Genomic DNA, 16,753 nt, shown 5'->3' with positions numbered 1-16,753 from the left:
ATTACAACTAAGTATAAGTATATATAATGATTTCTAGCATAAAAACTATAATATATTTCTGTATTTCGCAGCTTGTTAACCTATTCAAGTTTATTGCAATTTTAAGCTCGATTGAGCTGCCAAATCTTTTCAATAATATTCGCTGAGAAGGGATCATTTCCCTGCCCCTCGAAGTATGCAATAAAGAGCGATTCGTTCCAAATTGGCGCTGCTGCTGCAAGAACATCCCCAAATGCAATGAAAAACTGTTTTTCTTTTCTTTTTTTTTTTGGCAACAGCAAGCAAGGGGAGGAAGTGAACAGTGAACATATTTCCATAAACACACACGCCCCCCATTGGATGAGGAGTTGAATTTTATGAATATGCAACACGATGTTGTTGCTTAATGTTTGCGCAAAACAACCATATGAGCATGTAATGCCCAAAGGGGGCGGGTATTTGGGGGTGTGTGGTGAAAGTTGGAGTCACACACTCGGCAGTTAGTTTGTAGTAGGTGTTAAAATTGCACATGAAATATGAAAAGCCACTCATAACACTGAGAGAAACATGTGCTCCCACTTGCCTGGTTAACAACTCCCTGGTCAATTCACCACGCGAACGACAGGCAGTGTGTGTGAGAGAGAGAGAGAGAGAGAGTCCCTTTTCATGAGAGAATCCGAGTGATACGGGGATAGCGAGAGAGAAATTCCTGAACTGCTGACGACAATCGAAGCGAATTCCTGATGTAGGTGGGCCATATCGTGGGCTCTATAGCTTTTCCAGCTCCAGCTGCGGGTCCAGTTTTCAGTCGTTGTCGTGCCGTCGTGATGTCGTTGCCGTCGTCGCATCCGTCGTCGTTGTCGTTGTTGTTGTCGCCGCACTCCATCTAGTTGTTGTTGGTGCAGCAGGCAGTACAGCAACAGCAACAAAATCACACACCAGCAGAAAGCAGCAACATCAGGCTTTAAGCGCCAGCGAACAACAATTAAACAAGCGAAAATTGCAGCAACAAAAAAAACGAAATGAGCTCGCTAAACGGAAAATTCATTTGCGCATATGGAATGCTGCACACATAGTTATATACATATATATATATAGCCACACATACAAGCATATATATATAGATATATACGTATATGTTATACACACACAAATCTACATAAAATCTAAGTGCAAACCAATTGTGATTTAAGCTAATGACCACAAACGCAAAACAGCTCCAACAACCTACAAGAAAGTGTATAAAAAATGTAAGAAAATTCTGCATTTTTCATTGGTCTCCACGACAAAATTTGATTCGTTCACTTTTTTTTCCAACTTTTTTCCGCCGTTCGTGAGCTGGTTGCTTTTTTTCTGTACACACAACGCCACGCAATCCCACCCAAAAACTCGCCTCTCTCCGCTCTCTTCTCTCCTCGACTTCTCGCCTCTGTGCTCCTTTGTTGTGTTGGCCGTGATCCTTTTGGCCAGGATTCGGTGCGGATGAACGCATTAAATATGCAGAAAAATAAACTAACACACACTCAAGGAGGTCTACCGCAGTTAACGACTGTCCTTCATCCTTGAGTTTTGTAATTATAATTTGAAATATAGAAGATTTCATTGACACTGTCAATTGCTTTGATAGGTCATAAATTTAAAACAATTTCATATGGAAAAAAATTACTATTAATGTGGATGAAAAGTCAGGGGAGAGCGACAGTTAACGAGAGAGAAAGTTCACCACACACAATCAAAACTAAAGAATGTTAGCCAAAACAATTATGACAAAAACTATTCTAGTAACTAAACTTTCTCCATTCAATTTAAAATGCCTCGAAATTTTAATTCAAATCGGAGTAAATATTTTTTTATGTACAACAGTGCGTATGATTAACTTGGCTAACCCGCGTTGGCCTTTGGCCTCCGTTCAGTGTGTGGTGAAACCCAGTATTGCCACAAAAACGTCCCAGTATTTCCTGCCAGCTGCAGTGTGCTCTCTCAGTCGCTCACTCGCGCGCTCTCGCTCTTTTATTTCCCCAATGTGCGCGTCTGTGTGTGTGAGTGTTACAACAATAGTGGCAGCATGCAACATAATTACAACTCAACTTCAACTTTACACTTAGACGACAAGCGAAGCTCGCTAGAGAAACAACAAATGTCGAGCGCCGCTGAAGTGTTTAACAAAAATAAGGAATACACATAAGTGATTAAAATCCATAATTAATGTCTTTCTACCGAACAGTTTTCAAGTTTTTTAAGTATATGAAATTCAACCAAAGCCTTGTAAATAGCCAACAAAATACCTAAAGAACAAGAACGCTTTTATTATTAAAAACAAAACAACAACAGCAAATAAAACCAAATTAATTAACTCAACTAAGGAAAGCCATAAACAACAAACAACGAACGAATAGACAACGCCGTTTACACAGCAACCTGATAGAGAAATGCATGTAAGTTAAACTAAAACAAAAAAAAAAAAGGGTATTTCGAGTTGTACCGAATGACTAGTCTTATGTACTGCAAAGTCAACGAATCAACGAAGCAACAACATCAACAGTTGCCCCAGACAATGACGAACAATGGCCGAGAAATTGCCACAGCATATAAAGCAAACTTAGTCCCTGTGTTCTCTCTGTTGTGTGCAGTTTACTTCTCTTTTGTGGCTGTTACTGCTCTGTTTACTGGGCAATAATGAATAGTAAATGTGGGTGGTGGGTGGTGGGTGGTGGGCGGTGGGTGTTGGGTGTTCGGTAGTGGGTGGTCCTTCGATGGGCGTTAAATTTAATTAAAAGGTAAACTAGTAGCAGACAGCAACAGGCAGTCAGTTGGAATCGATTTTCCTTTTCACTCGATTCACTTGGCAAATGGCGAACGTCACTAGGCAACAACAAAACGAATTGCAGGAATGGGATCGTATCGGATGAGATGGAATGGGTTGTGGATGGGTATTTTGCCCTACAGACAAATGATGGTAATGACGACACACAAGCACCCACACACACACACACACACACACACTAGAGCACTAATACACTCGCCAAAATGGACGTCATAAATGTTTGACAATGCACACGGGGCGTATGAGTAATGGCAGTGAGCCCACAATTGGTAAGGGGCTTTGTTGTTTGGATACAAGTGGGCGTGGATGTGTGGGCGTTCTGTTGGCTGGTTGGACATCGCTGAAACAACTATCTATTGACACTGTATCCCCCACTCATTTTCTCCTCCCCCACCCTCCCATGTAACCAACATTTTGTGGGGGTCAATGGGTGCATGAAATTGCTTTTTATGCTTCGCTGTCGTCGCTCGCCCTTCTCCCACTTTCACCCCCTTGGCCACGTCCATTGAACATATTCAATGCGCCTTGTTGGGCCAACTTTTAGCTACGTTATACCCTATATTACACCCTCCCGTTGACAGGTTTTGTCGCTTGCATTTGTTCGCCGTTAATTGCATGGAAATTGTGCGCGCAATTGAAAAAGTTGAACAAGCCAAACGACAAAGTGGCATTGTTCCAGCTCGCCTTTTCCGGGAAAGCCCACAGATATCCTTTTCGACCCAGTCAATGACTTGTGTTCGCTGGCCGGTGCTGCAACTATGAATGAATAAGTGCAATTATGGGCTCTAGGACCATGAATCAAACGAAAGGCGGCTAGCCGCGACTGTAGAATGGTCATTAGTCAGCAGGCTGGTCGGTAAAAAAAAAAAAACCCATAAGACGTTCCATTTGGCAGGCAGCCGCAAAAAGTCACCAAGTCATTGCCTCGTTTATAGTTTTTGGCTGCAGCAACAACTAGCGTGGCAACTTGGCCACGTTTTCTTTTATGGCTCTATTGGAGTGCATAAGTGTGCGTGTTTATTTGTTTGTGTCCTGCGAGTACTACAATAGTGCAGTGCATTGCACCCGTTGGCTCGAAATGGCTGGCGCCATGAAAATTCGCTCGCCAATTCAGTTATCTGCATAAATTTCGAGCGATCTCCATGGGCGGCGTGACGTCACGGAGACTGAAATACATACATATACTGCTCGATAAGGAAACCCCCCGTTGACAGGTGATGTCAGTTGATAAATGACCCAGTTCATAAACGAGCAACCAGTTGAAGCTTCGCCCTTTCAGTTGGTCAACTAAATGCAAAACTATGAAACGTGTCTCGCAGGGTTTTAATTTAGTGTAAAATTTAAGGAGTTGGAATTGTTTTTACGGGAATTAGATGGTAGGAATGCAATGCTTGCTTTGCTTTTGTGTTCTTAAGAATTCAAGTTATTAACATTTATTTAATCAGTATTGCAGGGCTATTACTTTCTTTTGTCAACTATTCTAGACTTCTTACTTTACATGTTTCACATTGATATAAGTCGGCTTTAAAACAAAACTCTTAGCACACGGATTAAAGTTTTCATGTGACTGAATATTTAAACCTACAAATAAAAGTTTTAATTTCACTCAAATTTGAATAACACAATGCATTCAACTTTATTTACCATATTCCGACTTATAAATAGTATCTATCTTTGACGATTTGATAAAAAGATTTATGCCTGCATATTTTATTCATTTCGCTTTCGATTGTGTTTGGCCATTTAGCATTTTGACCTTTGCTTGATGGCTTTCTTGTGTTGCTGTGCACTTTGACGGCTCTGTGCTCATTTTCCAAGCTTTTCCAATGTATTTCCGATGAGGTTTCCCTTCTGCTGGGCACATTGCATTGTTGCCGCTTTTGTTGCTGATTGCGATGGCTAATTGAAAGTGTCAATTATCAGCCGGGCAGGAGCAAAGGCAGAACTATCAGCAGCAGTGGAAATAGTAGTTGCATTTGCTGGCAGTGAACTTTCACATTTGTGCCCCTGCACGGCCATGTGTTGGTGAGCCATAAACAGCCATACCCTGTTCTATGGCCCGCGGGGCGTATGCGTAATGTGAAATAACCTTGGCCAGTGGACAAGGAATGCAGAATGTGCACCCGCACCCCTGGATTTTTCATTATTATTATAATTCATCCTTGTGCCTGATAAGTTTTCCCTCTGCCCTGCTTTGGGGTTTTCCATTGCTGCGCTTTTTTTTTCTCCTGCCTTAATAACTGCCATTGTGGTTGCTGTTGTTGTTGTTGTTGCTGTTGGTTCTTAGTTCGCGCGGTCAGCGCATGAAATTTTCTATCTACTGCGAAGCAGGTGGCTGGGAAATTCATAGCGGGAAATTCCTCGGAAATTCGCTCACTGCTCAGCAGTTTAATACTGGCGGCCTCAAAAGCGCGCGCATTAAGTCGAAGTTCGTGGTGAAATGTTAACCGCTCTCTCTCTCCTTCCTTCTCTCCTGTGAGAGAGAGCTCAGTTAATATGCAGATTTTTGTGTTTTTCTCGCTTTATTTGTGAAGTAAGGCCAAAAGGAAATTGTTAACAGACCGTGCCATATCAGGCACTTTGATCCATTGATTGAAGAGCCACAAGATTGATTTCTGATATTAAATTTGCTCCTGCCAGGCTGTAATCGGTCCTACGTTTTTAGCTCCCTGGATGTCCTGCTCCTTGGTCGCCCATAAAGCAGCCACTTAATCCCCACAACCCAACCCAAACATCCAACGAAACCATCAATTTTGCATGCCACGTTGACGCTGTTGTTGCAGGCCGTACTGCATCTGCTGCATTATCAATTCATGAGCTCCCGCTGAAACACAAGACACGATACGCCATACACCATACACCATACGTACCAGATACAAGATACACGCCATCGCCGGAGGACCTCTGTGGATGGCAGCATAAAGCAGGCCCATAAACACCATGGAAGCTGGATTTTATCTCGCTTGAACTACATAAGTTATAGGCCAAGAGGGGGTTGCAGCTGCACAGGCAGAAATCAAAGGGTTAAAATCATTTTGAATATTAGAAACCAGAAACTGCATTCTTCATAAAGTAAGGAAACAGTAAAGAAATTATATATATGAATAGAATTTAGATTTAAATCTTATCATTGATTAGTAGTTAGTAGTGAATTCGAAGTGATTAAGCTGTCAAAATATTATGAAAAATCATCATTATTTAGGACATTGACTTAAGATTGCTCAGTTCTATTGACATTTTGAAAGAACTCATTGTTCAATTTAGCAGCAACTTTTTTTATTATAATATAAATCAAGTGTAGAATTTTTCTCGCCCTGTAAATATGCGAATTTCTGCTGTACATGCCCCAAAGGATGCGTCATAAAGCAGCAATAAATACACATTCATAAAAGAAAACAATCGCATTTTGCATTTAGTTGATCATTTGACATGGATTTTAATGTCACACCAATACAATTTGATTAAAAGTGTGTGTAAAAAGTTGACAAACTTCTCCATGAAGTTTTATTACTTTACGAGTGGAAAATTGTTTGCAGTGAAGGCCGGGGCCATAACCATTGGCCATTTAAGTCGGACATCTCTGACCTGCTGTCTCTGCTGCAATATTCATGCAATCAAGGCACCTGCTGCAATATGTTGCCCAAGTTGGTGTTCACCTTATCCCGGTTGCTGCTTTCAAATGGGATTAGAGTTCGATATCCTGTTTGCCGGGCATTGGGCCCACTTTATTTTGCGCACTCTGCTTGACGGCTTTTAATTACGATGGCTTGGATTGCTTCCTGGCCCATTGAATGCTAATTTCGAACGCCTTTCAGGCGAAGGAAATGAGGCACATGAAAGCATCTTTTGCTCCCCTGCTACTGAAGTGTCTGCTTCCGGTTGCACTCTGCACTCTTCCAACGGGTTTGCCTATATAAATAGCCGTCTCGGCCTCTTCCCCCTTTCGCCTGACACCCGCATCCCCATCCCATCGGCTCTTCCGTCTGGCCAGGCAATCTCCCATTTTGCGTTAGTGCCAGCGAGAGCACTGAAAAAAAAAATAAAAGGGGAAACAAACTTTAAATTTTAGGTAATAGAATATATATATATACATATATATATATAGTAATATATCTTTCAAAACAGATCAAATTAAAATTTGTGTTAGTTCTTAGTTAGGTAGCGACATTTTAGATTTTAATGTGTTATATTTTTCTCGCAGCGTATTTGTGCATGGCCTCATATATATTTTCGCATTTTGTACGTGCGTCACGGTGTCAACCGCATTGCCCCGTCGCCCCTCCTTGCTTCCTGGTGTAGCCGTATCCTTCACGGCACCCTCCATTTGGCCAAGGGACGCGCCGGGTTTTGCGGCTGGTTGTTTGCCCTGGCACGTTGATGGCCATAAATACAGTTACATATGTTTGCATTGCGGCCAGATACTGACCGACCCGGCATCTCGTTTGGACCCCTTTTTCACCTCCTGCCCAGTGCCACCCACTTCTGCCTGCTCATCTCGTTAAAATTCTCATTTCCTACTCGCTCACTTTTTGTTTGTATTTTAAATTTCGTATTGCATTTAGTTTACGAGATTTAATTAAATGTTTCATTCGCCATGAAAGAGTTTGGCATTCATTCCCGGGCAAATAAATCGGTTAAAATATTTAGCGAATTTTTATTGCTTCAGCTTAAAACGATTTAAAGAGATACTATGAATTTCAATACAGATATAGAGAAGAAAATATGTATTCATATTTCGTTGATTTATCAAAGCTATGATAAGCAGAAAAGTAATGGGTTCGGGATAATTGCATGGCTCTTTTAACTTATGACATATTTATGCTTTTAAAAAAATCTTTCAGGAAGTTAAACCAAAATTCCCTTTAATTGATATAGCTCATTCCCTCTTCCTCTCTTCTCTTCATTGCAGTGCTAAACAGCTGTGGGCTACTAACTCCCTTTCAACCGAGTGGCCTGCAATTCGAAACGATCTCAACGCAAAAATGGCACTGCAACGCACTGGGCAGCAACAGCAACAAAGGACGAAACTAACTCGACACGGGCTGCAGCAACAACAACAACAACAGCAATTAGAAACAACAACTAAGGCCCGGCAACGATATAGAGCGTTGGGAAAATGAAACAAAAACCAGAAACGAGTTTTCCACTCAAATTTGCATTCAGCCAAAGAAATACAAAGGTCTAAGGAAGGAGGAAGGAACCGACACAAACCAACAAACCAACAAACAAACGCAGCACAATAAGAAAGTCGCCAGTGAAAAGGGGTCAGAGGGCATACACACGCACACAGACACACACAAAAGACTCGGAAGAAAGAAAAAAAACAACACAGGAGCAGACCGCAACACAAATACAAGCATAAGGAGCGCATAAAACACAAAACACATTCAACACACGGACACAGAAGGACGAAGAGTGCATTGTGAACAATTTTCAACGAATTTCCAAAAGTCTACAAAGTAAAATAACTAACAAGCGTTCATTACGAATAACAAAGGAAACCATAATATTTGAAATTTGCTCTGTGATTTTCTATCGGAAATGGTTTAGTAATCCAAATAATAATAATAATAATAGTACTATTTAATAACAACGTATTTATAAATACTGCAAAACTGCATTCCAAGCAACCAAACCATAGAAAAGTTTATCAAATCCCCCAAGAAAAGCTTTAAACTCAATCGAAAACGTAAATCAACAATTTCTATAAATATTATCAAGCAAAGTTTATTACACTGCGACTAATTAGACCAGCTAACGTTACTCGAAAACATACTTCGACCACAACCACAATTCCACCAAAGGACATCGCCACACCGGAGCCATGGACGAAATGCCCGACCTGTCGCACCTCACGCCCCACGAGCGGATGCAGATCGAGAATGTCCTTATGCGACAAAAGCAGGAGGAGGAGAAGCAGAATGAGATCATGCGGTGAGTTCGGTAGCCATATACAGTGAATTCAGATACATTCAGATCTTCCAACTCTCGAGATACATTTCGTTTCGAGACAGAAATGGCTTTCAACTAACAAGCATGTGCTCTTTGGTTGTTAAAAGAACAAAAGGAGTCTCTCTGTCTCAATTTTATGTATTTATTCATTTCTATTAATAATCACGAAGGTTCTGAAATTATTTAGATTTTCTTAAATGATTTCATTAAAGCACGCAACGCTGAATCTTATTGCTTATTAAATACACATTATTTACAAAATCTTATTATGATGATGAATCTTAATGAACTTGTTTGTTTATATCATTCTGTAACATCTTAAATTTGTTTAAAGCCTTACATGCTAAGCCCTGCACATGTTTTCCTCATCCAAATCTCTTTCTAATACCAATTGCATCCTTGCATCTTGATCCTCCTGCAGGCGCAAACAGGACGAGGTGGTGACGCTGGAAATGCAAATCAGACAGCGATCCGAGCAGCAGAAAAAGGCCGGCGTCGAGCTGGATGCCACCTGTCACATATGCCTTAAGACCAAGTTCGCCGATGGAGTGGGCCACATCTGCCACTACTGCAACATACGCTGCTGCGCCCGGTGCGGCGGCAAGGTGACGCTTCGCAGCAACAAGGTGAGAGTTGTACCCAATCCCATGCCCCCCAGCGTCTGACAGCTCCTTTTGGAATCACTCCTTGGCTCAGTGTCCTGCCATTTGGGTTTGCCCACTCGTTGAAACGCGCAAGGCAGCGGATAAATGTTCTTTTTTCGTAAAGGGTGTCGGACTTATTTTCCGCCCATTGACAAATAGCACAACGCTGGTGCCAATATTACTGGCGACCCGGCTCCCGCTTGGCTAAGCAGCCATCACTCATACGCCCCATTGCCACATCGACATTGAATGGGATTGAGTGGCATCGCCATAGGCCACCGCCGCTTGTTGCCAACTGCTGTCCCCAGTGACGCGTTGTCCTCATGAATAACTGCTCCTTGTCGCCTTGTAGTCCGCTGGATAATTGGGCGATGGGCGGGATCGAGTGGGTGAGCCGTGGTATGGAGCCAGGACACTTGTGCCCTTCTCTCCATCCTGGCGCCTCTCGATTCGACACTTATAATTTAGAAATAATTTCCAGTTTCATACGACGCCTCTGGTCAAGGATATGAGATGACGTTCTTAGATTCAGAATATACTAAATTCCATGCAAGAACTGAACATTTAGTCAAGGATCCTTTAAAGAGCGTACATTCTTTTTTCTTTTCTTATATTCTTAGCTGTATAAATTAAATGCTAAGAACATAACTAGATGGTTACGATTATTTCGTGGCACCTTAACCCGCAGCCTTGATGGCAGGAAACCTTATGGTGGCATTGAAGAAAGTCTCTTCCGAATTGCTTCCTTGAAATCCACCATGGCAACCCTTCGCTCCTCTCGTGCATTGCATTTCAATTACACTTTTTCCAATTTTTATTTTACTCAGTGAACCGATTCCTCGGTTGTTTCCACCCGCTTTTCTTTCTCGCTGGCCAGGCTTATCATTTTCTGGCCGTGCTGCCAAACGTTTTTCCGTTGAACTGCTGCCAAAATGTCACACACAAACACACACACACCCACTTACACAGGGGAACCGAAAAGGGCAGAGTTGTGGACTTTGGGGTGGGTCAGAAGCGAAAGCCAGGACGCAAAATGAAACTAGATGGGCCAACAACTCGGAACAAATGCCAAATGGAATTTCAATTTGGCTGTGACACGGTGGGGTATCTTCACCAGGACTCTGTCTTGGATCTGAAGGCGCGGAAGATGAGCGACAGGTGGATCCAGCGGTACCGCTGGCTCTGTCGTTCACCCTGGAACGGAGCCACCAATTCCACGTTGCTGAATCCTGCAAAGTATTCTCTCTGCCCGCGCTCCACGTAGGTGGTCATGAAGATATTCCCACTGAGAACATGGTACAATCTTCTAAAATAGTACAGCAATGTGGTATCAGAACCGCCCAGTGCTCCTCCTCCTTCACTGTCCTCGTCGCTATCCGCCGCAGATTCCTCCAGTTCAAACTGTATGCCGTTGAGACCCAGATTTAGTAACTCGTCCATGGCAAAGCCTGGTCGCAAATTTGAAAGCGTTGCAAGTGCACGTGTAAATTCCCCGGAGAGTGCTGGAGTTGTGTATGTGTGTTCAAATGATTGAAGCACCTGGGTAGACTAGATTGACCTAAACTTTAAGATGTATCAGAAAATGGTACGTTAAAAAAAGGAATTTCATGTGAAGTTCAATGTTTCCCTTTCATCTCGGCTATAATTTTTAGATATAAATAAATTCAAGAATATTAGTTGTCCTCCCTGTACATGGCCTTAAATTTTTAATATGATACAAAGACATCATGCTTCTTAATTGTGCCTTAATGTAATTCTAATGTCCTTCCCACATTCCAGGTCATTTGGGTGTGCATACTGTGTCGCAAGAAGCAGGAGCTGCTCTCCAAGACTGGCCAGTGGATCAACAAGACGGCGGCACAACAAGATGGTTTCATCCGACGCATCGAGCCGGATGGGAGCAGCGTGAGTAGATGTGCCCGCCATGGACAAGTTTCCTACTTGAAGGTTTTATTGTATCCGACAGGACATCTCGCAGCATCCCATCGTGGATCCGCACGACACCACGGATAAGCGGCCTAAGCTGGAGAGGACGCGGAGTGCCGCCGAGAAGGAGAACCTACCGATGCAGCGGGCGGGCAGCATGCTGAGGCGTCAGTACTCGCAGCAGGAGCAGCCCACGAATCGTCGCCTCTCCGCGTCCGACAGTGGAATGGATCCCGTTATGAGTCCTGGCCAGCAGATGCAGCACCATCAGCAGCAGCAGCGAGCTCGGATGCAGCCGATGAATCCGCAGCAGGCACAGCAGGGATACGGCATGCAGCAGCAGCAACAGCCCAGATCAGGTGGCGCCTATCCCGATGATGACCCCAGATACTATCAGGTGAGTGCTCCGAAAATAAACTCACTAAATCATACAGACAGAGGATATTAGTATAATTCACTATGGTATTAACACGTAAAATTGTTTTATTACAGGGTGAACTCGATGGCCTGATGAGGCAGCATCCCCACTTGGCGCATCCCAGTCAGGTACAGCCGCAGCATACGCCGCAGTCGCATTCGCAACAGCAGCAATCTCAGCACCAGCAGCAACATCTTATGCCGCAACAACATCGCCCATCGCCGCAGCAACATTCCCAGCAGCAGCAGCAGCAGCAACAACACTCGCAGCAATTTGCGGCCAGGCAGCAGCAGCATCAGCAGCAACAGCATCAGCAGCAGGTGCAGCAATCGTACCACGCCCAGATCCACCAGCAGCCGCAGCAACATCCGCATCCCCACTCGCAGCAGCAGCAGCACCATCAGCAGATGCAACATCAGCATGGCCAGTCAGTGCCGCAGATGGGCGGCTACCAGAAGCCACCACCTCTGACTCGCAACCTGACCATCAGCGGTGGTCATGCGATGGACTCCAGTGCCTACAGCCAGCAACAGCAGCAGCAGCAGAGGCGCGCTCTCGCAGGATCGCAGTACGCCTCGCAGCAACAGAGATCATTCAGCAGCTCCGAGGAGGAGTTCCAGCACCAGCTGTTGGCCGCCCAGGGCGCGGTGACGGTGACCGCGGGATCGGACTATGACGGTGAGTTGAGACGTTTTGTCCAATTCGCATCCAGCTCCTCCCTTCTCTATCTCTGCTCTATCTCCCTCTGAGATCTCTGAATGTCTCTATCCTTCGATCCCTGTCTCCCTGTCTGTATATCTATATATTCGTATCTATCGCTTCCATACTTTCCGCTCTGAGTATCCCGCAAGGCAATGCCCCAACTTCCAAATCCAAGTTAAATTTTCCTATATAATTCACTATCTCTCTCTCTCTCTCAATGTAAAACTATCTTTGACTCGCTCGCTCTACAAAATCCAATATCCAAATCCAAAAAAAAAAAAAAATCGTTAAAAGCTAACTTTCGAAAATGTAGCACTATATCTTGTCTCACATTGGTGCGTTGTCTTTTTCTTTAACTCGTTTTTGAGATTCAATATTCGATGTTTTTTCCAAGCCAATTCAAAAATTCTTTAACTTCTGTTTGCCTCACATTTCTGTGTTTCGTTTATCGGTGTACATACTTAATTTTTCAATGTCTATTAAACTCATCTTATATGTTAGCGTTAAGCTTAATTTAAGGCCTTAAGTTCGATTTAAGCTGGATAAGGAAACCCCCAAAATGTGCGCTTTGCTCCAAAATGAAAGTTTAAGCTGCTAAAACTGGAAAAGTTTTGCCAAACATTTTCCCCGCAAAGGGAGAAACGCAACTTGCATGCCGGGAGCTATAAAAATAGAGAGCACACGCCCACTCACACACACACACACTACACACACATACAGTAGCACTCATGCCGTTTTGGTGGAAAAGCGAGGAAAACTGAGGAAAATCTTGGGCAAAAAAGAGCGAAAGGCGAATGGTGAGGAATGTTTTGTAGCGGAAACATTTCGTTGCGCTTATCTCGGGGGCACTTGATTCGGCGCTCGACAACAGGCAGCGAATGGAAGGGAAAATCTGAAAAGAGGTGGCGGAAAAGCGCTGTCGGTGGCTGGTAGGCGATGGGCGGTTGTCGGTGGTCGGTGGGTGGTGGCTGGTGGTCGAGTGCACAAGAAGGTGCCGAGGAAGCGGCGAAAGTAAAAATAAATTGTTTACAGAGAGAAAAGGCGAAAAGAGCCACCGCCAGCGAGACAAGTGCGCACTCCTGGACGCTGCCGCATACTTTCACTTGCTTTTCACTGGCCGTTAAATGCAATCAGCATAAATTATATGCCAGTGCAAGGCAGGAAGGTTGCACACAGCTGACCCGAAAACACATTTTCCAACGGGGAAGGCAAGCGAAGGCAGCTTGGCGAAAAAATTGGTAAAATGGGAAAAATGCGGAAAAAGGCCGAGTGAGCAGAGCCTTTCCTATTTGGCAGCCACCACAAAACATCAAGAAGTTGGCCAAGCAGCTGCACTTGCCTGATGATGTCGAGATGGTTCGGGGACTTTTCTGTCCCAAAGAGGGGGTGGCATTTCCTACTGTGGAGGGGGAGGGGGTGTGTTGGTACACTCGGCTTCCTTCTGCTCTTCATGTTTTGAAAGATGCCGGCGACGTTGTCAAGTGCGATGCTGGCAAATTTATTATCCTAATTAGAAAGTTTCTTGTTGGCACTTGCTGCAGTCGTGCCACCCTTAAGTTCCCCCTCATGCACTCGAAAAAATAGCCTGCAAAATTGATCAATCATCACAGGTATTATTTTGCCTAATATAAGAAATCATCATCTGATTATTGAGCTTACTGCTCATGGTTCTCTTTACAATCCTAGACTTATATATAAGTAACTTCCAGTAAAACAGTATTTTTTATAGCCATGTCCTTAACGTTTCTAGATACCTAACTTAGAACTTGGTGCTAGTATAGTTCGTAGCAAACATTTTTCTTAAAGTGTACCCAGATTTCTCTTCGTTTATTTTCTTGTAGTCATTCGGTGGCAGTGCAACATGCGGCGCTTGGTGATTTAAATTTTTTATTGCTGCACATTAGCGCGCAAGTTTCTGGCAAGCATGTTGCACTTATACCGCCCACCGCTTACCGCCCCCACTCAACTCCTTCTGTCATTTTCAATTTTCCAACAAACTAGCATATAATAATTATTGATTTCAACTTTGGCCCCAGGCTCACTCCCAGTCCAAGTGTACTTGTGGCCCATGGAGTGTGGCATAAAATTAGGCGCACCAAAGTTACAGACCCACTGACAAGCCACCCATCCACCAGCTGCACCACCCACCTGATCTGGTGTGCAACCACAGCGATAACCAGGTGGCAAAACTTATGTCTGCATCCCGTAAATTAAATGCCGAAATGCAGCAAAGTGATAAAAGAAATCGAAACTGGAACCGAGACCGTGTGGCAAGTGAAAGTCTCAAGGGAAATGGAGAAAGTGGGCGGGTGTATGGTGCACTGGATGGACGCCATGTGGGTCCTGTTGTGGGTGCAGTTGCACTATGAGTTTTCCACCACAGTTGTGGCACGGAAAACTCACCATATTGGCTGCTAGTTCACAATGGTCACGGTAATACCACCAGACGTCATGCGTTGGAATTTCCCGTCGAAAGAGTCGCTTGGAAAATTCCCACACACCATCGCGTTGGATTGGAGCGCATGCGCTGAACTTTCGTCCCCCTCTTCGTACCCCATTTGTTGTTTTTACATCCACTTCCATGGCGGTGGGCGGTGGGCTTGTGGGCGGTCAAGTGGGTGGGCGGGGCAGAGAGCAGCTGATGTTGGCGTGAAGCGCGCGTAAACCCACAAAAAGTTTTGCTTAACCCGTGATTGAGGAAACTGAACGGATCAGAATTAAAAATACAATGAATAGCATTTATTAATCTTATTGAAGGAGTATGGTTATAAACTTGCCTATTAAAATACATTTTCAAATTAAAGTTTAATGTTATAAATATCTAATATTGATGTTGATCTTTGTACATCTAATGTATATATATTATTTTTAAGACTGGCCTTCATAAAACATGCATTTAAAGTATATTAAAATCAAAAAACATTTTGGCAAGAGTTTAGTTTGATAATTTATAGGATTGCTAATTTATAGGTGCTCAAAAGAATGCAATGAATTGGTAAAAATTTTATATTGCATAGTTTTGGACAGCTTGTTAAGTGATTTAGGAGCAATATTTATTCCTCTATTGCTTTAGTTGATTGAAGTCCACAAAACTCCGTTAATAATATTAAAAACGGCTCGTTCAATGCCCATAAATCTTCCCAAAATAGTTAGCAACAACATCGATCTGCGTCACATTAGCCACTTTTGGCTTTTTGCCCTCCTGTTGTCCTGTTGTTGTCCGAATGGAGTCCTCTTCCCAGTTCGGGTTTTCCCTGCCAGCGACGTCATTTCATTCAGTGCCTCTTTTAGTTTCGCCGATTTTTGTGCAGCGTCATGGTCCTTACTACAGCCAGCAAAAACAACGAATGCACTGCCACTTGCAACGGCAGTGTTAGCCATCCGTCGCTTCAGTTACCAGCTTTTCCGCATCCAGCACGCGCAGCACCGCCCACTGACCCGCCCACCGTCCATCACCCACCGCAGCGCCCGCTTTGCTGGAAGGCAAAGACAAACACGTTGACTTTGCCACAGAGATTCGCCTTGAAGGTGGCAAACACAAACAGCAACACACACACACACACACACACACACACACACGTGTACACAGGAAAAACGCGCTGACCCTAAGGTGGGCGGTGGGTGGTGGTTGGTAGAAAGTGGGCGGTGGGTGGTAGCAGCAGCTGTCAATGTTATCGCTGCTGGCTGCTGCGTCGACTGAGGCAGCGGCAGCGGTGTTGGCCACGCGCTTAACTTTATTTTTAGTTCGGCACTGGAAGCGCCATGGGAAAGTCGACAATAGCAACAACAACACGACTGGCCGCCGTGTAACATTGTTATTGGAAATGTGTTGTAGGCTCCCACAGAAACAACAACGATGGCAGCCGAGAGAGAAAGAGAGTAGGCGCAAGGGAAAGCGAACGGCAGCGTAAAGTGAAAATTCCATTGAGATTTTTTATGAAATCGAAACGAAATTAGTTTTCGATGAACTTTAAAGGCGAGTAAACAGCCGCAGCGGTACCGCTCGCAAAATTCGCACGTGTGTCGCAAACGGAAAAAAATAGAAAAAAAAAATATTCTACTACCCATAATATAAGCAAAATTACGTTTGCTGGAAAATCGGAAAATACCCGCTAACGAAATACGAGCGAAAAGCGCAAAAAGCCCACGAGTAAGTGAAATCGAAAGCGAAGCGGGCGGAAAACGAAAGCCAAACTCTGTGAAATGTGAATGTCGAGTTAAAAATAACCTTGGTGGGAAATTGTACAAGCCAAAAGGAGGAAAAATAGGCCCGAGGAAAAGCCTGACATGTGGCTGTCGGGCGAGGAA

General features: G+C 43.9%; 3 protein-coding genes across 17 annotated transcripts in view; 1 reads left to right on the top strand and 2 right to left on the bottom strand.

Annotated features, from left to right (window-relative positions):
• The first annotated feature begins 789 nt into the window (after positions 1-789).
• The window catches only part of Rim (Rab3 interacting molecule), a 43,831-nt gene continuing 27,867 nt past the window's right edge, over positions 790-16,753 (top strand). For all 14 annotated transcript variants that reach the window (NM_001260237.2, NM_001260238.2, NM_001275758.1 and 11 more), the window contains exons 1-7: positions 790-1,229; positions 2,204-2,414; positions 7,713-8,737; positions 9,177-9,381; positions 11,179-11,304; positions 11,366-11,722; positions 11,818-12,421. In NM_001260237.2, coding sequence (NP_001247166.2) covers positions 8,628-8,737; positions 9,177-9,381; positions 11,179-11,304; positions 11,366-11,722; positions 11,818-12,421 — 1,402 coding nt within the window. In that variant the 5' untranslated portion in view covers positions 790-1,229; positions 2,204-2,414; positions 7,713-8,627. The remainder of the gene's footprint in view (positions 1,230-2,203; positions 2,415-7,712; positions 8,738-9,176; positions 9,382-11,178; positions 11,305-11,365; positions 11,723-11,817; positions 12,422-16,753) is intronic.
• On the bottom strand, positions 5,323-5,992 carry CG43445 (uncharacterized protein). Its single transcript, NM_001260245.1, has 2 exons — positions 5,674-5,992; positions 5,323-5,601 (listed from the first exon to the last, which is right to left on the bottom strand). The coding sequence occupies exons 1-2, from the start codon at positions 5,721-5,723 to the stop codon at positions 5,457-5,459; spliced, it is 195 nt and encodes a 64-aa protein (NP_001247174.1). The 5' UTR covers positions 5,724-5,992; the 3' UTR covers positions 5,323-5,456.
• On the bottom strand, positions 9,917-10,923 carry CG12347 (uncharacterized protein). Of its 2 annotated transcripts, none has more exons than NM_001260244.1 (1): positions 9,917-10,904. In NM_001260244.1, exon 1 carries the CDS (start codon positions 10,837-10,839, stop codon positions 10,510-10,512), a length of 330 nt encoding a protein of 109 aa, NP_001247173.1. In that variant the 5' UTR covers positions 10,840-10,904; the 3' UTR covers positions 9,917-10,509. The 2 variants fall into 2 exon arrangements, with proteins under 2 accessions (NP_001247173.1, NP_650668.1); NM_142411.1 differs by having other exon boundaries at positions 10,210-10,923.

This window comes from Drosophila melanogaster, chromosome 3R (genome assembly GCF_000001215.4).
Source record: "Drosophila melanogaster chromosome 3R".
NCBI lineage: Eukaryota > Metazoa > Arthropoda > Insecta > Diptera > Drosophilidae > Drosophila > Drosophila melanogaster.
The sequence above is the reverse complement of the archived record's forward strand: the minus strand, read 5'-3'. Positions and strand labels throughout refer to the sequence as shown.